Raw genomic sequence first — 26,669 nt, forward strand, 5'->3', positions numbered from 1 at the left:
CATACAAATATGTATTTCTGAATATCCATGGATTCAATGCTATGCCTGGAGATTTGTAAAATAATGAACTAAGATAGGTAACTTGCTACAGTTCTGTGAACAGCACTACATATTTGGAAGATGACAGCTAGCATTATTTAGCTGGTTGTCTAGGACTAGGCTAATTGCATGCCTGTCTTTTTGATAAATCACTAAGGTGTTGTTGGAATATTTGTTTTGTTTTTTTGCAACTGATTTGAGTCTCAAATACTCCTTTACTTGGTCAAGTCATCAGAAACCCTCTAGATTATGTCTCAAGTCTAATGCAAATTTAAGTCTGGAGTCTGTCAGTGGAGCTTTGTAAGAGTCGTGTGAATGATCAGGTATGCCAGGGCTTCGTGGTGTCTTTGTCTCTCGCCCTATTTTCTCACACATCAGGTGCGCCATAGGGACTCTCGTCAATGAGACTCAGTGACACTGCATTAGACTCACTTCTTACTCTAATTCCCACTACACCCATGATCCCCCAAAATGAGTCTGTCTCACACTTGGAATGGCACTGCCACCAGCATTAAATCACTCAAGGTTTGATTGGCAGTTTAAGTTGTGAATTTCTGAAAAGGACATCGGAAGTACTGAAATATCATTAGATAAGTGTCATAACATTAGGATGGCATTAGTTCTTTAATTTTTTTTAAATTATTTTAAAATGACAGAAATCATATGTTTTATTTAGTGTGTATGTGTGTATAGCCACATTATATGTTAATATTATCATTATTATCTTCATTATCTTCATTCATTGGCTTTTATGTTATTCTATTCTGAATTATTAATTTGATGTAATTTACTTAAATAAATTATCATTTTTATAAAAATATATATAATTCTCTCACTCTCTCTCTCTCTCTCTCTCTCTCTCTCTATATATATATATATACAGTATATATATATATATATATATATATATATATATATTAGGGATGTCAATTTTAACAAATTCCCATGATCGATCGTCGTTTAAATTAACGATCAATTAATCGATTAATCGTTAGCCGTAACACTGCGTTATGAGTCTGCTGCAGTGTCATATGGCCAACAGCATGACAGGGTCTGCAAATACTGCACAAAACGCTATGTTCCTCACCGAATGAATGAGAATGGTTTTTAATCTAAATAAAGGGATAGTAGGATTGTAAAATGTTTCAATGTGATTGATCATTTAATTAAATTAATTATTTAATAATCAAATATAACGACTAATGAAAAGTGTCACCAACGCCTCAGATGCGTGCTTGGAATATGTGACTGTTGTGCTCTTCCTGGAACAACGCGCTGAAAATGGCAACTAAACCCAATGAATTCACAACGATTTAATAAAACAGTGTTCTCATGTTATGTAATATGACAGTCCTAATCATAGTTATTATTAACCATGCATTGCTGTTTGAGCTGCGCGCTGAATGAATACCGTTAAACTGGAGCACCTTGCTAGCGCGTTATTTAACTCAAAGAAACGCATCCTATAGGATATTAATCAGATATATACAAAATAAACATAATATTACAAATGATTTCTGCACAAAATGAAGCGAATGCACAACTGAACTTGAACTAAGTTACGTGCCATTCAGAATGACTCATGTTGTGGACGCGCTATTTCTGGAGCAACGCGACTATGGCAACTAAACCCAAATAATTCACAATATTTTATTACAATATTGTTCTCTTTATAATGTTATGTAATATGACAGTCCAATAGTCATTATTAGTTGTGCCTTGCCGTTTGAGCTGCGCGCGCTGAAACTGAAGAGGATCACCGTAAGCTTTACTACATTAATTCTTAACCAAATGCATCCTATATGAGATAAATCAGATATAGATAGGCCTACACAAAATAATCACAACATTACAACTTACATTTGCACAAAACAAAAGGCTGCGAATGCACACGCAAACTTATAGTCATGATGAAGGTGTAAAATGGTCCCAAACATAACTCTGGCGTGCTCGCTATACATGTTTTGCGGTTGAGCAGCACGCACGCGCATGAACCTGCTTAATCGATGATCGATAAGTTTGATCGATTAAATGTATTATCGACAATTAATCGATCGTCGATTAATCGTTAACATCCCTAATATATATATAAAGCTGTCCACTGTTTAGCCATGTCAGAAGGGCTATCCTGCATGTGTTAATGAAAGCATTGCTCTGCTCCCTTTGCTTGGTGGATGGTTGGCTTATGGGAAGCTGGAAAAGGGAGGTGTCCCGCTGTATGGATGATGATGAAGGCTCCAAGCAAAGACTCAAGAGGGCAGATTGCAGGATAGTGCCGTAGGACTCTGGGAAGTGAACCTGGCTGCTCCCCATGGAGCTAGTGAGAGTGGGAGCGAATGGCCGACATTTACAAATGAGCCTCTTCATCGCCACATGGGGGAATAGAGTATCCTATTGTGTCTCGGCCGTAGAACTGCTCAATCCTCCCCCACATCCATGAAAAAGCAGGATAAGGAAAAGGATGTGTGTCTGAGCTTTGGTGCCCAAGGCAAGTGGCAGAGGGCATACTTAACTTTCCCTCTTCCTTCATTCCTACCACATAACATTTGAATTGGAGGGATTTATCATGCAGACCCTGAAGTCTGTGATACCAAAACATTCAACTCTAGTTATAGTTCTTTACAGGGCTGGGCAAAATTCAGAACTGAAGAATCTGTCTGTCTGTCTATCAATTGATCGATCATTTTGTATTTCTGTTGTTCTTTTTATCATTCTTATTTAGTTTTTCTAGTTAAAGGTACAATCTATGTTTTTTTTGCCGCCAGAGGTCGCATTTTCAAAACAATAACAAAGACGAAGCTTGATGACGCTATGAAGGAGAGTGGAACGATGGGAGATATCATTTTCACCATCCAGAGATGGAATTCACGAATCATATAAATTATATATCAGCTAATAAATTAGTTTTTGTATTACCTGTACATTTGATCACACTATTTTATGTCATCGTAATGAATTATCTGCAAGGAACGTGAAATGTAATGCTATATTAACCTGTTACTAATATGTGACTATTTGTGAAATGATTTGGTGGGTTAATGCTGCACAGTTTTACATGTTTAAAACAATCTTACTAAAAGTGCATTTAAACAAACCCACAGTATTTGCAAGTAATGGCAATTAAATTACAAGTAAATATTTTTGTACAACACATACTTTATTTAATTTCACTGCTATAAACTTGGTCACCAGACTTGATAAAAAACGTTACTGAAGTACAAACAAAGTTCAATATAACTGTATGTGTGTAATCAATAATATATTAGCATACCTGTCTATTAAAACAAATGCAAGAGCGGAGTCTCTGTCGACAGATCAAGTCCAAGTTTGTTGTGAAGCTCTCTCCATCTCGAAAACGCCACGCCGATATTGATCCTTGTTTTATATCTCTGTTTGTCCCAAAGCCTGCTTGCCTCAGTTGATCTACATTTATGTTTTTTTGGATTTTCTGTACTCGCCATTCAATAATCGCGATCCATAATGACTGAACAACACAACAGTGGTGCGCAACATATTGTATCATAGATATGTATACATAGATCACTCATTAGCGGCTTACATAATACGTATAGCGGGCCATTGAAACGGCCGCTAATGAGGCATATATGTATTATATCTATGGTTTCTTCAAGCGAAAACCGAGGATAGCACAGATATTATGTGATTGATATGCGACAATGACAAGGAACGAGCCATTATTTAAAACTGGAACTTCTCTGGATTTTCAAATCCTTGGGAACTTTTGGGATAATGTAAGTACACAACTGCACAACATATATCACACTGTGCAAGTGGTTTTTGAATATTTTATTACAAAAATCTTACATATTGTACCTTTAAATTTGTTATATGGATTTCTTTGAATTTCAATTCATATTATTTCTTGTTCCTTACATTTCAGTTCAAATTTCAATTCTACATCTTTTTTTGCTACCTTGGTTCAAATTCAGGAATTTAATTGGACAGACAGTCTCCAATCAGTTCTGAATGGTGCACAACCTTGGTGTTTTCTTTTATTTACATTTGAGAGTTGTGGATTTGTTTACTTTTGACAGCTGTGGTTTGTTTAAATGCAGCTTGTTCCAAAATATGATTATTAGGAGTGTCAATTGATTAAAAATACATGCTATGTTGATTAAATAAGCATGTAATCAAACCAAATCTGAATAGCATGTAATCAAATGAATCTTAATCACATCTATTGATATTTGCTGAGCAAAATCATTTAAAGACATTGTATTGTTATTGTAGACGAAAGCATGTCCCATCACACACTTTTCATTCACAGACCTTGGCACGGATAGCCAAGGCTGAGCTGTCACATTCAGAGCAGAGATGTTACAGGGGGAGGTGATGCTGCTTTTTTTTTTTTCTCTAAATGATGACATCCCCTCAAAGAGCAGTTTCATTTCCATCCAATGCAGTGGGACCTGGCACTAGCAGCAAAACAATCTTGCTAAGTGCGAACACTTCCCTCCCACAATACATCCTCCTCCTCCACTCAGGCTGCACTGTGGAAACAGAAGGCCGAGACAGAACGGCTGGAGCTCAGCCACTCACTCAGCCCTTGATAGGGAGGATTCAGTGCTGTGAGATGGGGATAATTTGTTTCGAGAGGCCTCGAAGTGTCTGGGACCTGGAAGGTGCACCGCAGGCGAATCAGCATGCCAAGCCAAACATTGACCACCAGCTGGAAAACATCTAAGCTATTCTGGATCAATTCAGAATTGATCTCGGCCCAACTGTATGTATAATGTAGGCTGTTGGGTGGTTAAGACTGGCTGTCTGTCTGACCAGTGCTGGGAAAAAGATATGATCTGCCCACACCCTTTAAAAGCATATTATGGGAAAGGGCAAAGGGCCTTGAAGAGACTTTCAAATGAGCAGAGAGGGTTGCCTCTGTGCAGTAAATGGATTCTATCTTGCCAAGTTACGACCAGATGTATTCAGAGCATGCTGACAGGGCTCTGCGCATCCTACAGACCTGTTTACAGGGTACTCCACGTCCCACTGCTTTCTGTTGAGTCCGCAGGTTGGTGGCCAAAAGCTTTGGAAGAGGGTGAGGCACCGAGCATCATGAGTATTGAATGGTTGTGGCGGGGCATGCACAGAGGAGCTATAATGCAGAGTCGGCTGCGAGTGCCATTCCTGCTCCTCATTTGGGCTGCCCAAGGAGGCTGCATGCAGGGATTAATAGGTGGTTGACTGGAAAGCAAAGCTTTTTAACCCTGCTCAGGGACTCGTAGAACAGAACCACACCACGCCAGCAGATGCCAAGTGCAGCTGTCATGAGTCAGAGTGCTTTTGTTGTTTACACTCTCTTCTTACTCGCTCCTCTTTCCCCTCTGTGGCCTTCTCCAGCCCTTGCACTTTCTGGTTGAACTCACATTCCTCTTAAATATTTTCAAACTTACTATCTATCTATCTATCTATCTATCTATCTATCTATCTATCTATCTATCTATCTATCTATCTATCAAAAAAAAAAAGCAACAGTACATAAAACTCACAGAAGCGTGTAAAAACATGCTGATCCAACAAAATATCAACTGTTGATGTTGTTTGTTCTTGTTGTTGTAGTCTTTTTGGGCAGTGTGAACTAGTGGAGGTGGACAGTGGAGTTTTCATTGTGTCTGACAACAGGTCAGGAACAAACCTATCCATTTCATTGGTTTAATGCACACTCTCCTGAAGTGTGTAAACTACCTTACAATGATGTGCTTGTTTTTAATGAGCTGTGTGAGAGAAGACGAGCTCTACAGATTTTTCTCGAGTCCTTGACCTTTTCTCATCCCCGCTGACTCTTGTTCGTCTGTTATACCCTCACACCTCTCCCACTCTCGCTCATTTATCCTCTCATCTCCCCGTTCCCTCCTCAACTGTCCCTCCCTGCGTATCACTCTCTCCTATGTCTAATTGCATTTCAATTCGCCCTAAGGGATGCCTGGGTAGTTCAATCCTCTCCCCCGGTTTCCCTCAAATCCATTTGCACCCTGCCCTGGCCAGGTCAGTTTCACGGGTTGCCCTGCAGGAAATATCAGATGACCTTACTTTCCAGTGACAACAAGGTATCATGGGGAATAGAATCAGTTGAGAGGCTCATCCTGCCCCCCATTCCCTCATATCCATCTTCCCCTCCTGCACAGACTTCCTGCTGTCAAGTGTAGAACAAGGTCAGAATCATGTACTGTGTAATACAAAGTACCAAAAGTTTGAGGATACATTATATATAATATATAGTGCTGGGTAGTAACTGATTACATGTAATCTGGATTACATAATCAGATTCCAAAAATGTTGAACGTATAATTAGATTATATTGCATTTTAAAAGTTACTTTATGGATTACATGATTACATATTATTCAAACAATGGCAGTACATTTATATTTGATTGATTTGCGCTAATTCTTCTTTTTACTCTTTAAAATGTTCCTTTCTAAAAAATAAAAATAAACCATTGTGTTATACCGTTTAGCTTTGACTATATTCACAATATAGGATGGCCATGTAATTTTCATGTAAATAAATTTGTGATGCTTCTAAATTTGGGGACAAAAGCACTTCTTATTTACAACCATGTATGAGAGGAGTAATTATGCAAGTTACTAAACACTGTTGATACAGCATATAGCTGTGAAACACTCCACTAATTATTGATAAAAAATATATTTAAAAACTGGAAACTTTGAATGTGTAATGCCATTGCTGTTTTCATGTTTATTATTGTTTGTTCACGTAATGCAGGGATTCCCAAACTTTTTTTGTCAGACAAACCCCTTTTGGCCTAAAATATTTACTTGGAGACCCCTGAGATTTTTAAGTGAATTTTTCAGTCATTTTACAACACATTTGCATGTTCACAGTTCTCTGATGTCGGATAATTGTGACATTGACATAGATAAATAAAACTTCTTTTTTTTTTCGTGTGTTTAATTTTGATTGTTTTTATTTTCAAATAATTAATTTATATTCATTTTACATTTTATTTTTTAGTTAATCATTAGGCCTAGCTTTTCATCAACTCATAATCCCCCTGCTGTTCGTTCATTACCTCCAGTTTGGGAAACCCTGGCATATCGTAATGCTTAATGCATTTCGTGAAGATGACAACAAAGAATATTTTCTATTTTCTTTCTCTCTCTTTTTTTATTATTTATATACAGTATATATATATATATATATATATATACACACACACAATAACTCCATTTAAATCTAAGTGAGTAATCTAAAAGTAATCAAAAAGTGGTCCGAATACATTACCTAAAATGAGTAGTCGAAATTATGTTACTAACTACATTTTTTGCCATGTAATTTGTAATCATTATAAGACTATAATTTGCAAGTAATCTTCCAAGTTTGTTTTCTGATTTAATTCAATGTTTACAGCAAATTTTGAAAAGTTTAATTGAATTTCAAATTTTCTTAGTATTTTGATTGTCCCTCTTATGCTTTTACAACAGCAGCACTTCAGCTGCATGAACTCCACAAGTTTGTGTTTAACATAATTATCATTTTATGCAGTATTTCATTTCATTTTGAATCCCATATTTTCTATTTGGTCTCAGAAGTTTCGACCCCACTGTACTTTATTCTTCACTTTATTCACTATTAAATCTAATGAATGCATCATCATTTCATACAGTTCTATATAAAGTAAGCAAATATCCTGTGTGCTTGCATCTGTTTCTCAAGAACATTTATCTTATACTTTAAAGGCCCTCTGTAACCCATTTACTTACTCCACTATATCTGGGACTTATTTGTGTGGGTTTTTTTTTTTTTTTTTTTACAGAGTTGAACACGGCAGAAAGCTTGAAAGTGTGTTTTAGTTTAGGAGTCTTTTCAGAGAAGTACAATGAAGTCTGGAAGTGCTTGTGGAAAAAAGTGTGGGTTGAAAGAATGAGGTTGACATATGCACAACCCATGAAAACTCACGCTGTGAATGATGAATCCATTTGATCAAATCACTTTTTTGTTTCAAACTCAGAGACATAGAGACCTTTAATTTAAACAGCCTCAAAGTGCCATGTTAGACTTAATGGAATATTAGTATTCAAATGGAGGAGTTCGTTCCCCTGAGTGTCTATGAGCTTTTTAGTCTCAAATGCTCAATGGCTCATGGGAACATGGAGATGCGTTATGGATGGTATTTAGAGACAAGTGTCTGATGGGTGCTGGAATAATGCCAGAGAGATGCCTATCTCTGCTTTTAATGGAATGTCTATCGTTGTTTAAAGTGATCAGCCCTGTCAATTCAGACTGTGAATTTTGATGCTTTCGACGCTTCTCCTTACCCACATCAATCTAAGCGTCAAAAGGTTGAGACGACAAACGTGCATGCCGTGGGTCAGCCAGGGACACAGATACTACCTCTGGAAAAAACACCTCATCAAATGTCTGCCAATACAAGCACCGTCTTGTCCGCAAGAGAAATGTGATGGGAATTGCATTTATCAGAGCTGCTTCTCTGTCTCCTCGTGATTTAAAAAGGAGGGAAGGATTGGTCAAAATTGTGTTTGCTTGCATTATGTTGTTATTGTGTCAATTTTCCACACCAGAAACAAAGGAAGGGGAATATGTGTGTCATATTTTATTTTAAATTGCCAGACGTCTTCTTATGTTCACAGAAGACCCTCTTGCTTTAGCTGTCGGCGGTGACAGTTTGAGTGAAAATTGAGGCCGTTGTTGTCCGGTATCCTATCAGGAAGGCGTTTTCAAAATTGAATCAGAGATGTGTCTCAGAGGTTCTCGTTTACACGTTGCCCTCAGATGGAGACAGAAACAGGAGAGGACATGGGGAAAAAAGGTGGCTGTGTTTCATGTGAGCTAGTTCTCCTTGTAGAGGTGACACCATTTAGCATATTAAGAGCATTTTAAACAGGTGCGGGTAGACACGGTTCTCCGTAATCAGCTTTTCTGATGTAAGCTCCTGATACATGGATTTTACAGACTCTCCAATGTCAAGGTCCTCTTCTCCTTTGTAGTAATGCTAGAATACGGTATGCTAGATGTTGGGCGCATGTTCAGCCAGCTCTGTGGCACATTGCTCTTGGTTTATAAATGTAATTTGCTGGTGTGGTAAGTGGTTCAGTGATGCGATTTATATTTTTTATTTACTCATACAATGGCAATCAGCACATTACATGTATTCAAAATATAAGCAAAGTTTGAAAAGTGGTATAAAAGTTTTTAAAAACCATATTGAAATCAACAGGAATACAAACATAATATTTTTAAAGATCTATTCTTCTCTTTATCGTGGACACTCTTATATGTCATTGACCCAATATTTAAAGAGCACTTGTAGGGCTGGCCAGATTGACAGCTGCTGGCCAGACTTTGATGCATTATCTTGACAACTGCACCAAATCAACTCAAACGAGAACTAGCCGCTTATAAAACCACACAAACTTTGTCTCTCGCAGCTGTTTAATGGCTCTTTGCTTGTTTTTGTTTGTTTTGTTATTTTGCCGTAAGGTTATTGCACCTTTATGGCTGATCGGGGGGTTGGAATAATCCTCGACATCTGTTCGGGGAGTGGTTGGGGGGATGCCGACGTTTGCCTTTTATTTACTGGACCGGGCCTCGGCTCATCCCCCCAGCTCTGAGGTCGGCATGTTGACTTTTAATGGGAAAACGATAAAAAAGAATCTCAAATGGGCCTCAAGGTCAATGAAGGAGTTTCGCCCCCAGCTATCTCTATGGCTTGTAAAACAAACATTACTCATGAGCACCGCAGTAAATTAGCACCATGCACCAAAGACAGACTTATTTTATTGAGTATTACTGTTTTAATTGAGTGTTTCATAAGATTAAGTTTTCTTTCCATTCATTTGCAAAACGAGTTAAGTGCAAGTGTAGTTAATGCAAAACTTTACAGCATATACAAAATAATAATGTTGTAGCTCATCTGTAGCATTTTCAGTTTGTTTAGCCAGGCAAGAGTGTATTTTTCTTTATGGAGTGGTTGTCTTACTCTTCTCCATGGTCATATTCCACAGCCTCTTCCTCTCGTCCTTCTCTCTTTCCCTCTGGCCCTGATGACAGGAGGGTAGAACGTTAATCAGGACGGCGCTATCTCTCAGACAGCACCCGCAGGCTATCGCCAGCTCTAGTGTTCTCTGTGTGGGCAATGCCAGTCTTGGCACCCTGGTTCCTCGAGGGATGGCCATACTGCCAACTGTGACAGGATTACACCGTAGAGTTACTGTCTATAAATATATATTACACTTCCTAAGGACATCTGAATACCATTGTTGAGTAGAATTTGGGCTATTATTGATAGACTTACAGTGTTTAATTAGGTTAGTAAATAAAATCTTGTCAACCTCAGATGCAAGAAGAATATTGAAATTGATTGTAGTGTGATGGATTTACATTATGTAGATTGCTTGGTGTAATGTTCTAGAAAGTAAGCTTATTGATTGACAGTTTTTTTTTTAATAGTGAGATATTTTGTGAACCACTATTTAAGTGATTTCAATGAGATTAAAAACCGTTTGAATTTGAAAACAGAAAAGAATGACAAATTAAATGACTTGTAATGAAATCAAAGTGGATAACTTTTATGCTGTTATGTTTCTGTGATAAGTCTATTGAATCTGCATGTAGAATTAAATTAAATGAGCCTGAAACTCATACTTAGAACAAATACTTAGATAAAAGATAGTAAAGTTTCAATAAACTATTGCTCAGCACTTCAGCAGAAATGCTCTTGAAGTTTCTGTCAGCAATGTTGTGGCAAGTCTTTACAAATCTTTTCTTAAAGTTATTCTGTTTCATCTTAATTTACCCAGAACAACACGTGAAGTTCAAGAAATAATTGGACTCTTGTTTGATAACATCATTTGTGTCCCTCCGTATTCCTGCTGTCTTTGTATGACAAATGCCCTCAGTTTGAAATGAATGGCTGGCTGTCACAGGTAATCATGAGGTTGCTTGTCAGTTCTCGGTCTGCTTTCATTTCCCATGATTAGCTTTGTGAAGGAATGATGGGATACATTTCACTCATCCACTTGTCTCTTTTGTTGGGTGACAGTGATGACTGGGTTAACATCGGTACCAGAAATCACATCATCTGCTGTCATGCTTCTTTTGCATCCCAAGAAACGATTTCTTTTTTTGTTACAGCAATCAAAACAACCACTGTAAAAGAGGTATTCATGTCATTCACATCTTCATATAGTATAATGTGAGCTTCAGACGAAGAGGGAGGAAATATGTGCACAAAATGTGCTGAATGCAATTATCAAGGCGCTGTTCCCGAGCTTGCGGGAGTGCAATACGGTCTTAAACTGGTTTGTTTTGAACTCATATCTGTGATGGCTATGTTTTAGACACATTTTTAAAGCTTAATTTTTCATAATGCCTGTTTAATTGTGTAAATGCACTTTACAGTCCATTCATTTCAGTTTATTCATGTAAACATGTTAAAAAGCTGTTGATATTCTGTAACGTCTACCTGTCTTTCTGCCTTCTCTGTTTGACAGGAAATTGCAGCATACTTGATTACATTTGAAAAGCATGAAGAATGGTTGACAACATCCCCTAAAACAAGGTAAGAGTATTTATCAACTAACCATTAGAAACCCCTTTCCCAAGAATCCCAGGTTATATCACTGTGATGCTCAAATGAAGCCATTAGCTGGAGATTCCCCCAACGACCCACTTGAGGATTGCCGCTATCTTAAAAGTTGGGTGTTTGATATTGGTGGACATTGATGGCAGTTTCAAAAGGTTTACTTCTTCTAGGAGTTAGCCTTGCAGGTAATGGATTATTAATGTGGACTAATAACTGCAAATAGCCTATTAGCAGAGCTCTTAGCTCGATGCTCTATTCTAATTTCTTCTGTGGGTGCGATGGTAATGTGTTCATATCTAACAGCAACTTAAACGTCCTATAATAAATGGATGTGTGCACTGAAGGTGTCTAACTGCGCAGAAGTAGATGGTAGGTGTTGACTGACATTGAAGAGGGAAAAGTGAGCATGTCTTGTCTATTAGCGAGTGAATGCGTGCATGTACCTGAATCAGTCTGTCATCTTGGTTAATGGCTGATAGCTCACCCTGGGGTCTGAAGCACCTCTGGTGAATCTACATGTTCCCAGGCCCCACAAGAGTAGGATTTGTGTATTTTTAAATAGACTGTCTATACACTTGATTGGCTCTAAGCCAGGCCAGCAGTGGTGGATTTGTGGTGTAATGGAGTTGCCACTTATCTAGTGTCAATGATGCTGCTGATGCGAATGGTTCAGAGTTAGGCTGGACAGAGGTTGCCATGGCGAGCAGGATGTGGGAGATGAGTTTTTACTGTCACTTTAATTTAGCAAACTACTTCATAAATAAGCATACTTATAGTAATTGAGTGAACAAATTATGTGAACAAATATGTTAAATTTACATTTACTCTACAAAATAAATAAATCTTTTTTCTTCTTCTTTTTAAATACTTGATAATATAAGTCAACCAGCTGCATCCATGACTGCAAAATGTGTGATATGCCACATTTTGTCAGTCGCTTTTATTTTTGTAGTGCTGGGCCATGTAGCCCTGACCATAGTAAAATGTCATTGGTTGAAAATTCTTTTCCACATAGATGGTACATATTAAATATAGTTGATTGTGTTTTTGAAGTAGTTCACTTTCAGTGAGAACAGAAAAAATACTGCACTATGAAAATTATGGCACCTGGTTAGGACACAATGTAATAGTTGCTTCTGTCCCCGAGATTAAAACTCACTCCGCACATTCAGTAGATATAACCAGTCATTAAAAAGAGATAAGAGAAAGAAGGTTACTTGAAGGTGGGGGAGATTTTTGGGAAAAACTACATTTCATTTATCCTCCAATGCACAACATCAGGAAACTTATGGTGTAATATTTTAAGAAGCTTATAGTGTGGGCACATTATGTATCTGTGTGTACATGCCAGGGTTTAAGTCCGTGTGTTTCTTCAGTCTGTTTTTCCTAGCCTCAGGTTAAGCCCTCCAGTCTCCTGTTCTAGCCAGTTTGTCGAAACAGAACAGTGCTTTCTCCATCTCCCGCCTGCTTCCAGAAGGAAGTCCCACTTCTCTCCCAATTAGAGAGAGCCGATCTTATACTATTAGACAGCACAGAGTCCTTTCTCCTCAGTGCCAGACACTGGAAACTGCTTTATTCCATTCTGTGCACAGGAAGTGCTGGCCGCCATCGGCACAGAAAAAAAAAGTAAAGTTGATGAGGGATCCTGTCGTCTTTCACGCTTGTTCATAGTGTATGAAACACAGTGTCCTCTCTCTCTCTCTCTCTCTCTCTCAATCTCAATTTCTGTCTTTCATCCCACAGCCAACTATAGTGAATTTGTGAGGTTGACTAATTTATTTATTTTTTCTTTTAATTGGGTGATGTTTAATTTATGTGCTGTTATCTGTTTTCCCTCAAAGTTTAAAATGTATCCTCTGTAAGCACTGTCTTTATTGGCAATCAAATGGCCAACGTATGGACCATTGCATCACATTGCATTGTTGTTTTTAGTGTTCCACGACCACTGCATTTTTAAGACTTCGTGTCAACTGTCCAGATTTTAAAAAGGCAAGAACATATCTTATATAAACACCCCATTACAGTTAGGTCGATTGAGGCCAGCCTAATTACAGTATACATGGTCTCCTTAAGAAAAATTAGTCAGCCAACAAGCTACTCGTTTTTGAAAGATGTAGTTTTGCACATCCATATTAACAATCCTAATTCATGTGCAAATGGACTTTGAGTACTCCAACTTCCACCCAATTTTTCTCTCTGCCTGTAAGGGACATTGATAATGGCTGGACATAAAGCAAAAGCCAATTATAAGACATTTCCTTGTGTAATTGCTAGAGATGAGCTGAAGAGCACCCCGTCGGCTTTTTATCTCCAACACACAAAAAAGTTAGCCCATGAATAAAGTCTACCTCTCTGCACTTACTCATTACAGTTCTGCGCTGAGTAATGTGTATTATCACTGGCTAAAAGGAAGTTGGGAGGAGTTATTGTGTGTGCTGTATGCAGTGAAATTTCTCTCCTAATATTAGGGTTATTGTTTAAAACATTTTTTTTTATATAATTTAATTGTTTATTTTCTATTTATCTTTTCAATTTAATCTAGTATTTGTAATTGATAACTGTATTGTTGTTAGTTTTTGTTTGTTAAGAGTTTTTACATTTTTTTTTATTTAGTTTTCATTTTAGTTGTATTATAGAGTAATTTTTATTTAATTCTAGGTAGCTTCGGAGTGATTTCTGAAAATGTATTATTTTTCCCCCCAGTTACATTTTATTTCAAATTAAGGTACACCATGTAACTTTTTGCCCTCTAGCATTAAAACGAAAAAAAAAAAAACTGCATGCATTTTGTGGAAGAACATTGTTTTGGTTGTGCTTCGGCTCTGCGTGACTGTGTGGCTGAATATGGTTCTTTCTCATAACTAAAAAGAGATAGAGAGATTATCCTACTGCTCATGAAAGATTCACTATTAGACTTAAGAGATATAACCAGTTTAGATGGACAGATCTCAAGCTGACTAGCTGAAGATGTTGCTGTAGCCATACCCATTAATAGACTTGGTACTTCCTTCAAAATAAATTCCTGCACAGCGCTACAACAACCCATAATGAAATGACCCTTCATAATAGATAATGCTTTACAATGAACTCTGTTAGAGAACTACACATGGGAATTTATCTAAAATACCTCAAATATAAACACTTAAAAAATAGGCTTAACCATTGTGAATCAGGGTAAGACAAAAACACGTCTTGAAAGAAGGACTTATGATGTATATATATATTATTTAAACTGGATTCATTTTGAACAAAAAAGTTATATAATTTACCTCTCACAAAAATGTTTTTTGTTGTTGTTGTTTCTTTTTCATTTTCTTTAACAATACTAACACTGCCTACTAACAATTGAGAGTACTGTAGCACCACATGTCAGGTGGTCTGTAATACCTTGAGAAAACTATTCATTGCTTGGCTTATTTTGATTGGCTATCGAAGAAGAAGAAATATGTTTTTTTAACCAGATGTCGGTGTAGAAGAATCTATCTGGGTGTAAATGGGGCCATGTTAACTAGAAATCCTTGTAAACATAAGTAAGAAACTGCTTATGGAGCACTTTCATGTTTTCTTTTAAAAGTTTTGCTGAATTTTGGGTTCATAGAGATCTGTTCAGTCATTTTCAACAGTGTACATATGGAGAAATCGGATGGTTTGGTGAATATTGTTGTTTATCAGCATGTGGTGGTTTTCATTTGGATATTTTTGAAAGAGAAGCAGTAGCAGAAAGAGAGAGACAGAGAGAGAGAGAGAGAGAGAGAGAGAGAGAGAGATGACAGCAGTGCTTTGACTGAAAGGTTTAAAAAAATTCCGGTAGTCAAGGCAGAGTGAATGTCAAGGTTCAAGGGTTACGGGTTAAGCGATTTTCTTGCAGTATGTCATTTGCTCCTCCTCCTTCCCGGTGGAAGCCAAGAGCTCTGAGGCGCCAGGCTACAGGAACTGACTCAGCCTCTGGGCAGGCCAGGCGTAAGAGACAAGGGAGGCAGAGGTCAATGGGCCATGGAGAGTGTAATAGCTAAGCAGTATGCCATGCATGTATGGAGGCGTAGCCCGGGGCTCTGTACTCAGACGTATACACAAGCACACAGACCTGATCACGTTCAGTCCATACAGAACAAACATGTGAGAATCGGGCAAGAGCTTGTGATAACACAGAATAAATATTCTATTCATATTACCAAAAGATCAGTCACACGAGAGAACCAGAACAAATACACTATAAGAAAAGATATAATGAAAACACAGTACAAACATGGGAATAAACTGATTTATATATACAGTAATACAAAGAAGTTCTTAGTGATTATTAAGGTTGGCTTTAAAAAATTCAAGGCCAGAGCACCATGATTGATGCATTCGGTTCCTTTAATGAACATTCCCTTTCAGACAGGAAGTGCAACAATGGTTAAAATCAATAGGACCGCTTGCACACCGGCCACTGGAACAACACTACAGCTAATTCAGGCCATACCTGTCAAAGCCCAGAAAATCTCCCACAACTCCAGTGCACTGCACTTTAATTTACACTGGCGGCCACCTCCTTTTCCATTTCTATTAAAAGGAGAGCTCTGCATTAAGTGTTAATGAAAACCGGAGCCGCCTTGTGATTTAGGTGAGCTCGGCTGAAGCCCCGCAGCGCTGACTGCGTAAAAAGGGCTGGGATTCACTCCACTTTTTTAACACACATACACACAAAATGGCATGCTCGCTCCCTTTAATGAAAAACTCTTTAGTCTAGACTGGAGAAATAAGATTATTAGTGCTGAACATCAGAAGATTGGACATGGACAACATGATCTTACTTACAATCTCTACAAACATCTTAAAGAGTTATTTCTTTTTTAGTACAGATGTTTGAATGATTTTATTAATGCTTCTTTTAAGTCACAGTGGAGATCGTTCAGTTTGTTATGAGTAAACCAAGCTAGCCTTGTCAGCTAGCTCCCTTTAAGTGTCTTTGTTCGTAAGAAAATGTGAGTTGGACTTGGATGATTTATAGACAAACTTGCTTTCAGGACCTAGTTCATTAATGCTTGAGGGTGAGCTGAAGCACCTGTCCTTCACACAGCTTCATGCACTTTCCTGCCTGGCCTCAGGTTTACGTCATATGTCTCTGGAAGGCATCCAACAATACTGTTCTCTCATTATTGCTATCCCACACCTTAGTCCTTGACTGAAAATAGGACAAAGGTACCAGTCTGACTAGAAATGTAGTTTGTACAAGATAACGGGTGCAAACAGTGAGCACTTTTGAGGAAGAACTAAACACTGGATTTGCAGGGTTATAGCATCAGATCTTGTTTGTCTGAGGAGCTTAGAAGGAAGCAAACAACATATTTATGATCATTATTGTATTTGCAGCTCTGTTTGTTTTGTTACTCTACAGTACGATTTTTAAATACCTGTTTGCATTACTATTTTTAGGGTAGTTTATCCATATCGTTTTGTCCAGGGGGGAAAAAGGTTAAATTGGTCTGGATCTGGAACAACATTATAGGGTGATTAAATGATGACAGATTTTTTCTACTATTCTTTAAGGATATGCTAGTAACCTCGGCTGTCATATACAGTAAGAACTAAATGTGACTGTACCAACTGTTGTTTTACCTAGAAAGTTGGCAAAATGGTCAAAATCCATATTAAAGGTGTACCAGGCAACACACTGTGAATTTAGTTAGTGTTCAATGGAGGTATAATAAAAGAGTCCCATAATCACAGACATTCTTATCTGAAAAGGATTTCATTTCTCAGAGGACTCCTGAGTTAGCCAAATAAAAAAATAAAAGAATCTGGTAATTTGCTCTGTAAATTTGACAGAGGTTGTGAAAAACACATTCAGACAGGATTAAAATCACAAAGTATATCTGCAATACATGAATGTACCTGACCTTTTCAAGGGAAACTAGTCTAGTCTTGGGCTTAAAGTCCCTGTAAAGTCAAAATTAAGTATGTGTTCTGAGTTTGTCACACCACAGAAAAATGTGTTATTAGCCTCCCGGCCAAATTTGAATGATAAAAAAAGCAGCCAAGTAAATAAAATAAGCTATCAAAATCTTGAAAAAATTAGCAGTGGTCTCTGCTCTCAAACGCTGGGGGAGTGTCCGCTGAAAATGATCACTACAGAGGCGGTTGTTGGTGATGATGTCAGCTCTCCATCAAGGTGGCTCTTCACAAAATTAATCCACCTCTTGTTGATATGATCGTTGTTCGGAAATTTAAATAAGGACACCGATCTGTTTTGTAAGTGATCGCATCCAGGTAATACGCATTTCCGTGACGAATGCATAGCTATCTAGCAAACTGTAGGCTGTCGTAACTAATAGTACTGACAGTAACTCGCGATTGAGCGGCAAACTGATGCAAATGTGCTCTAGTTATATTGTTAGGGGAGGGGCCAGCCTCAGTGGCTCCAGTGCGTCATCAACAGTAGGGGCGGGGCCAGGAGCTCGGTGGCTCCAGTGCGTCATCTAGCCACCGTTTTACCCCCAGCCCAAAAAATCCTGAACATAGTAATGGTGAAAAACTGTTTAACGGTCTAACTCCACAATTCAGTACTTCACAGTTCACAGTCTTTGTAATGTGTTTTAGCAATACATTTCTAACATTTATAGGGCCCTATCTTGCACCCAGCGCAATTGACTTTGTACACCGACGCATGTATCATTCCTATTTTGCACCCTTGCACAGCGGACTTTTCCCTCCACAGACGGTAAACTTGGAAATGCATTTGCGCATTTCCAAGCGCAAATGTTCCCTGGTGCTATTTTGCAGGTTTAGAAAACAATTCCGCCACTGACCAGGAAAAACCTAGTTTAAAGTCAGTGCGCATGTTATTCATATGCTATTTTAAGGGCACATTTTTGGCCATAATCAATGTAGCGTGTGCACAACGCGCATACACTATGCTTATCTCATCTACACACAGACACAGCAGTTCTCATTTTTAGAAAACCATACATTATTACAAGAAAAAATATTAACACACGAGGGAAATCATTGTTGTGTCCATGAAGATGTGAAAAAGTAGGCATAAATCTAGCTTACACATTTACCCAAATTTTTATACGCCTGTTTAACCGAAGCTAATTTGGGTGGGTTTCTCCCATCCCCATACAATGTAACTTCTCTGTGTTTTACGGCCCTGACGAGAACGTCAGTCTCCTCGGCTGTGAACCACTCCTGGCGTGCGCCTGGCAAATCCGCCGTTATAATAGCAATCCACCATGGAACAAGCGCGCCTACTCTTAAAGGGAATGTGAGATGTCGCTCTGATCGTTTATTTCAAGTTACGCCCAAACCACACCTATGAATAATGAAGCTACTTCAGACCAACCCATTTTAGATTTGCGTCGGGCGCAAGAGTCATTTATCCCGCCGGTATAATAGCAACAGCGCCCAAGACCCACCCACAAAGTGACTTGCGTTTCGCACTTGATACTTGCGTTTCAGATCGTTAAAATAGGGCCCATAATGTGTTTAGAATTATTATTTTTTTAATTGCCTTTACAGGGACTTTAAGTCTCATATTGGTTAGTCTGTGCTTGAATGTCTTATGGCTCTGTAGTGGCTTGTTGTGAAAGCTTAAGTTATGCATAGCTTTCTGGGGTTTCCTACGTAACTATCAAATAATAAGTGTCTCTTTTCTGACGACCTGCAATGACATTGTAGTCTGCCACCCTCATGGCCTCATGCACTACGCCTCTCTTTTTCTCTTTCACTCTGTTTCTTACTGTTTTGCTGCTCCCTTCTCCCTGTCCCAGCATCCACTCCAGCACAGCTCCCAGCAGAGCACTCCAAAAGACACAGCTTTGATTAAAACCTACAGCAGCACCGCCAGTGCAGAGAACAGTCCCGAGCTATGACAACAGACATGGGCACACAGTCCCAGCCACACTAACAGTAAATTGCATTTGTAACAACTCAAGTAAATGAACACACTCCACAGCAACACTTAAATTAGTGCACTCTCAGTTGAATGTTTTTATTTGTGGTTGAGCACATTTGTGAAAGTGTGTGTGTCCATTTGTGTTTCCATCTCATCAAGCATCAGTTGAGTGCCACTGTGCTCAGCATGTTAGGTGAAACCTGTCTTTAAGGTCTGACCAAGCTCATGCATGATGCTTTGTGGCACCAATGAACTGGTCCGTGCTTAGAAGAGTGAGAGTGCAGGGAAATACAGAATGCATTTGACATGTACAAAATGCTTGGCCTAAACATTGCAAGCCTGCAATCCTATTGTATATGCTTGTATTGGATGCAGTAACAAACTTTAGTTCTCAAGGTGGAAAAAAAAAAGTATATATTTATTAAATAAATATTTTATAAAATATAATATAATATGTGCTTGCGTGTGTGTGTGTGTGTGTGTGTGTGTGTGTGTGTGTGTGTGTGTGTGTGTGTGTGTGTGTGTGTGTGTGTAAAGTATATTATACATTTCATATATTATATAATATAAAGATATTTTCATCGAAATAAATAAAATAAAATATATTATTACAATTTTGTTATATTGCTTGTAAACAAAACAAATTCGCCAAATACAGTTATTTTTTTTGTTTGTGTTTATAGCTAGCTAAATAATATCCAAGAACATGATGATATGAATTATATTATATGAGATATGATGATATGATATGATATGATATGATATGATATGATATGATATGATATGATATGATATGATATGATATGATATGATATACATCTTGGAAACAAGATACACTTTGGAATATACACATGTTTGAAATTATGTTCATGCACTTGTGTTTATGTTTTGAACCAAAATGAAAGAGAGAGAGACAGAGGATGAAGGTGACAAAGCAGGAAGGTGTTTGAGTCTGAAGGCCACAGATATGTCAGCATTGCCTATTAGCCATAACCTCAGTAACCTTCCCCAGGTAGAGTGATTGAAGTTTAGCCAGACTGACGTCAACGCCCCTCATCCATCCACATACCCTGAGAGGACACAATGACCCACAAAAGAGCTGCCAAGCCTGGGGCCTGACCAAGGGCAACCATGCCACCCACTGGCCCCCTGGGCAAGAGCCACTCACAACCTAGAGGAAGATGGGAAAAGAGAGAGAGAGAAGGGTAAAGAGAACGAGGACAGGGAGAAAGACAGACAAGTCAATTGGAGGAGAAAGAGAGTGGATGAAAAATGGAAAGGGGACAGAGAGTGAAGATGATGGAGGGATAAAGCAGAGGAAAATGGAAACATGTCGATAAGAAGAAAGCGAGTGAGTCAAATGGAGATGGGCTGAGTTATGATGGATGTGGTTTAAAGAAGGGAGGGGACATCACACACAGAGTAAAAAGGGAGGGCGAGAGAGAGAGAGTGCAGAAAAATGCAGAACGTCAGTATGGATTGAGATGGAGACTGACAGACTAGAGTCAGTCACATGGTTTAGGGCCTCTTTAGGGAAGCATGTCCTGGCCTGAATCGAGCATGAGCAGCACCGCAAGCATCATGGTTGATTTATATGATCTCCTAAAGGTATAGTTGACGAAAAAAAAAACATTTATTCACCCTCATGTCGTTCCAAACCTGTATGCCCTTTTTTCTTCTGTGGAATACTTTTTTTTTGTCCATACTTTGAAAGTCAATGACAAAAACATATTCAGAAAATCTTCTTTTGCATTTCGCAGAAGAAAGTAAGTCATGCAGAAAGAAAGTTTGGAACGACATGAGATTGAGCAAATTATTTTTGCATCAACTATATCTTTAAGATGCAGCTTGCGGGCCAATCATGGTGAGAATTTTTATTTTTTTCAGTCACCTTCAGTAGAGATCAGTATAGTCTGTGTTGCTGAGAGATCAAACTGTTGCCCGCACAGCAGCCACAGGAAATGCCTCAGTATGCCATTTGTACGTGTGCCAACGGGCAGAGAGCAAAGAGGTTAACCTGAAGAGATTCAGGCACAATTAAAAGAGCATGACCAAGTGTAAACACTAATGCCGGCAGTGTAAGGGGAGGCTCCAGGAAGAGGACCACTGAATGAGGGGATGGTTGAATAATTAAGCTGGAAAGAAAAGTTGATGTCAAGCAGGTGTTCAAGGAGAAAGTGTCAGCCAAGCGGGCCGAAATGGGGAGAAGTGCTGCCACTGCAGTGTAATAATAAAGACTTAATTAAATTAGTGCTTCTGCACCGGTGCACAGCGCACTGGCGGCCTGTCAGCTCCAAACAGCCCCTGTACTGTTCTTCAGACATGGTGGCACATTCACCCAAACACACGCACATGCACAATAGCATAGCTAAATGATGATACTCCTCCAGAATTCCCCAGTATCTCTCAATCCCTGCTCCTCCTGGTTTCATATACTGCCGTCTTAGCTACCTCAGCCCACTTTGTCTGCTATTTCTCTGATTGTTTTGCAGTGCTGGGTATTTCCATGTGAAAGGTGTCACAAATGTGATACTCTAAATTATCTTATAAAGCAATGAGATTAAATGGAGACTTGCCCAGCCTTTTAGATGATTCTCCTGAGAAAGACCCTAGTATTATTATTATTTTTACTAAAGAAATATTTGTTTCAGTACAAATTGTGCTCATACAACACAACTTGTGGTATAATGTTTTAATAAATTGTTATGGCATTGTGTTTATGGGGAACAAAAGTTGTAAAATTGGATATAACTTTATGCAGTAAATGTTAGTAAGCAACGTTTTCAGGCTAAACTCATATTAACACACAACTTTTACAACTTTTAACTTTTACAGCCCCCTTCACTCCCATTATATCCCTTTTTTGTTTTAAGAAAAGAGACAAGTGAAAATTATTGTTGCAGTAATCAAAATTATGCCACAAATACTGTTGATTGAGCTTAACTTGTACTGAACATAGAATATTCCTTTAATTGATTTATTTCTACATGTATATATGATGTTGGATGAAAGGTGCTGGATCTGTGGGTGTCGTAGAGGCAGTGTCCCAGCAGGCTGTCTCCTGGCACAGTAGAGCTGGAAATGATCAGTCCTGCTCCATCTGAAAGAGAGTGGATGGGAAGCCAGGCTTGAGGGTGTTGTCTTTGCATTACGTAAGGAGAATGGTAGAAAAATAGGACCTGGGTATGTTCCAGGGAGCTTCGTGAGTAACCTGCCCCACCACACTTCAGTGCCACACACAGACTTCGGTCCTGTTCCATCTGCAGGTCTCCAGCGGGGTGGAGTGGCACAGGAAGAACACAGCGTGCCTGTGTGTGTGTGTGTGTGTGTGTGTGTGTGTGTGTGTGTGTGTGTGTTTGTGACTCTCTGTATATACACGCAACAGGATGTTATTATTACACACATACACAAATACTTAGCATGTTATACATGTATGTTCAGGGTCCAAATTGTACTTTTTGTACACACACCTGCATTTGAAATTGTTATTCTGAATAATTAAATTAAATTCATGATTAAATATTAAATTTTGCAGTAACTTTATTAACATTTCTGTACCTATAATAATGGAATTATTTACCTGTATTTTCCTGGGTCAAAAATGGTCTTCAGTGGTGGTGGATAAACACAGTCATCTGCACACAGTACAAAGTACCTTACCAAGACGAGTACTGACAATAAATCCAAAATAAATGCAAAGAAACGGTTTGCAATATTAACTCATCTCATCCTATTTATTCATCAAAATTTTTTTTATCACTGTCAGGACAGGTCATAAAACAAACTATTTTATACTTAATAAATATCTGTAAATTTAAGTTTAACAGTGACTGATTTGAAAAGTGAACAACAAAGTAACACATTAAATAGAAAAAGTGGCAGGATTATTCATTTGCATTTACTGTACACTCCAAGACAATGCATAGATCATTTGACACAGTATCAGAATGTTTTGTTCCATATGTTGCTATGGTTATCATTGTCAATTGGATCCAATCGCGCATTTAAATACGGTTGTCAATCCACAAACTTTGCAATGTGTAGTTTGCAGCATGAAAAATATATATTATATACCGAAAGTGAGAAAATATAACTCCCGTTATAATCAATGAAGCTGTGCAATGAATCTCTTATTGACATCATGTTTACTTTATGAAAGGATTCGTGCTGAACAAAAATGCTGTGTTAAGCGAATTCTGACTAACTTAAACACATCTGATTGGCTATTGCATTCACACGCCAAACAGATATGTCTGTGATTAGCTATAAACTCAATGCTGCAAAAACATGTTTTAAATACAAACCTTTGATGTTCTTCACAGAGCACTTATACAAACACTCACGGGAGCATTTTAAAGCAGCCGGCTACCAGTACTGCAGAACGGCAGGATTTGTTACATTAAATTATCTTTTGGTGGGACAAAGATTAATTTTGGCAAATTAAGGTTTTATGTTTTTTGAAAGAAGAATCTTATGCTAAGGCAGCATTTATTTATTTATTATTAAAAAAAATACGGTTTTTAAACAATACAGTTTGCTTAAACAATACGGTTAAAACAGTAATATAGTGAAATAGTATTACAATTTCAAAAATAACTGTTTTCTATTTGAATATATTTTAAAATGTTATTTATTCCTGTGATGGCAAAGCTGACTTTTCAGCAACCATTACTCCAGTGTTCAGTGTCATATGATCCTTCAGAAATCATCTGATTTGGTGCTCCATAAGCACTTATCAATTGTTATCAATGCCTCATTCATTCATTCATTCATTCATGTTGAAAAACATTTTTGCTGCTTAATATTTTAGTGGAAACCACAGTACACTTCTATTCAAAAGTTTGGAGTAAGAAAAATTTTAAATGTAAAAAAAACCTCATGTTCAGCAAGGACATTTAACTGATCAAAAGACAGTTACAGTAAAGACATGTTCTATTTAAAGACAGATTTCTATTTCAAATATGCTGTTCTTTTGAACTTTCTATTCATCAAAGAATCCTATAAAAAAAATTTATCAAGAATAAGACATTTCTTTCAAAAACATTTTTTTTTTTTTAAATCATCATTATTCTAAACCTTTGAATGGTAGTGTTTATAGTTTTATTTATAGTTTATTCATTTATTAATATTTTAGTAATTGTGTTTTATTTAATTATTTATTTTTTATCAAATTTACAATTTTAATTATCAGATTTTTATCAAATGTATGTGTGATCGTTAGATTCTCAGTGATAATAATCATGCCACACACACAGCAGTCCATGCCAGCATTTATGTGTGTGTGGTGCAAACACACAGGGCCCCCTGTTACAGGTCATTAATCCAAATCCAGAACATATCAGTCTGGCCACGCTGTGAACAGTGTGCTGTCAGTCAGAGAGTCAGAGAGGAGCGATGCTGTGTGTACAGACACAGCCGGAGAGACGTGCCGGAGAGCTCCTGGAATCAATAGCTTATATATAACCCTCATGACAGGCCAAGGCTCTCTTACCACTCACAAGTCACCGGCAGCAGGACAGCATGCTCTAGGAGTGGGAGCCATTGATTTAGAGCACGACAGCACCCGGGCCAGTGTTCTACCTATTGCGTGTGCTCTCCCTCTCCCTTTCTCGTTCACTCATTTCACTTTATCACCTTCCACAACTGCTTTTGTCCTTAGTAGACACACACACATAGAAGTAGAGTCTCACCTCTTGTGATATAAGTGTTGCTTTACATGACTGTCATTCTGTTACATGAAACATTGAAGACTTTAATGTATTCAGCCGTCTTGAGTTCTGACTGTAGGAAATAAAGCTTTTCCCTTCAAATGCTCCATTACAATCTTTGAAAGGACGGCTTGGAAAGGGACAACCCATAATTAATTTTGCATCACTGAATTAATTGTCTAAAGTGTATGAAGCCAATTGATAAATTATTCAGCCATTTTTAGTATGTGTGTTTGAAGGGAAGATGGGAAAGGAGAGGTAAGTGCCAATTCAAATTGGAAAATTAATATTCATAACTTTTTTATGAAGTTAAAAATGGCTATCATTTCAAGGTTTAGGGGCGACTTAATGAACAGCCTCTGAAACAGGCAATATCTGCTGGCACTGGCAGACAGGGATAATTCAGGCAAACTGAATCTCTGATTCATACCTAATCATTTGAGTTTGTTTAGACACGGGATCACAGTGTTGATCCTGGATTTATTCTTCTAAAATTGGTCAGAATTCATTAAAACCTTTAAAAGTATAAGATATGTTTTCTCTCCCCAACAGTAATTATGGAAATGATTGTAGTTCTGTTGATCTTATCTATTAGACATCTGACATAAGCAATTCTTGAGCTATTTCTTTCCATTTTTAATTAATTGATCATGTTTGTTTGAGTAAATGTTTACTTGTGAGCATAAAACATAATCTAGCTAAATTAAGCTGTTAAAAACGAATGACAACACACTAAATCCTTCATTACAGTGCTTGCAAGGCAGTAGTGTATTGATATTCCCTAATCATTCTGGTTTTTGCAGGCCCAGCTGCAGCTCTAAGATATAATGTCGGCAGTTTTACAATTGTATGCTTTATATATATATATATATATATATATATATATATATATAAAAGGATGCAAAAGCATCACAGAATGATCCCATGTGACATGTGCAGTATATCCCAAGTGTTCTTGGAGTATACGATAAGGTTTGGTGCATTCGTGAGACTATTAGTGCCACTATTCACTCCGTCTCGCTCAGAAAAAGCACACAATTTGTGAGAAATCAAGATTAACAAAAATGAAACATGACATGAAATACAATCCATGTACCTTCTTCTCTGATGTGAATATATCCGTTGTGTTCATCATCACAAGAAGTTATCGTGTTCACATTTGTCAACTATAGGGCTGCACGATATTGTTAAAAACTGACATTGCGATATATATATTTTTTCTGTGATATGTATTGTATATTGTATCACCAGGTGACTTGAATAGCTCTGTTTAGAAAGAATTAATCTTTCATGATTGGGGTAATTTTTTTAGGGGACTGAATCTGCATAGAAAATAATAAACAAATTACAAGCAAATTACAAGATACAAATGAAATAAACAGTGCTTTAGCCTATGTTCTTCAGGTAAGTCTAACAGTAGTCATATACAAAAACTGAACAATCAAATGTAAAATAAC

General features: G+C 37.8%; 1 protein-coding gene across 1 annotated transcript in view; it reads left to right on the plus strand.

The window, feature by feature from the left end:
- The window catches only part of camta1a (calmodulin binding transcription activator 1a), a 410,486-nt gene that overhangs the window by 174,103 nt on the left and 209,714 nt on the right, over window positions 1-26,669 (plus strand). Inside the window, 1 exon segment of the mRNA XM_082146099.1 lies at window positions 11,534-11,601. Coding sequence (XP_082002225.1) covers window positions 11,534-11,601 — 68 coding nt within the window.

This window comes from Leuciscus leuciscus, assembly GCF_965113295.1.
Source record: "Leuciscus leuciscus genome assembly, chromosome: 18".
Classification (NCBI taxonomy): domain Eukaryota; kingdom Metazoa; phylum Chordata; class Actinopteri; order Cypriniformes; family Leuciscidae; genus Leuciscus; species Leuciscus leuciscus.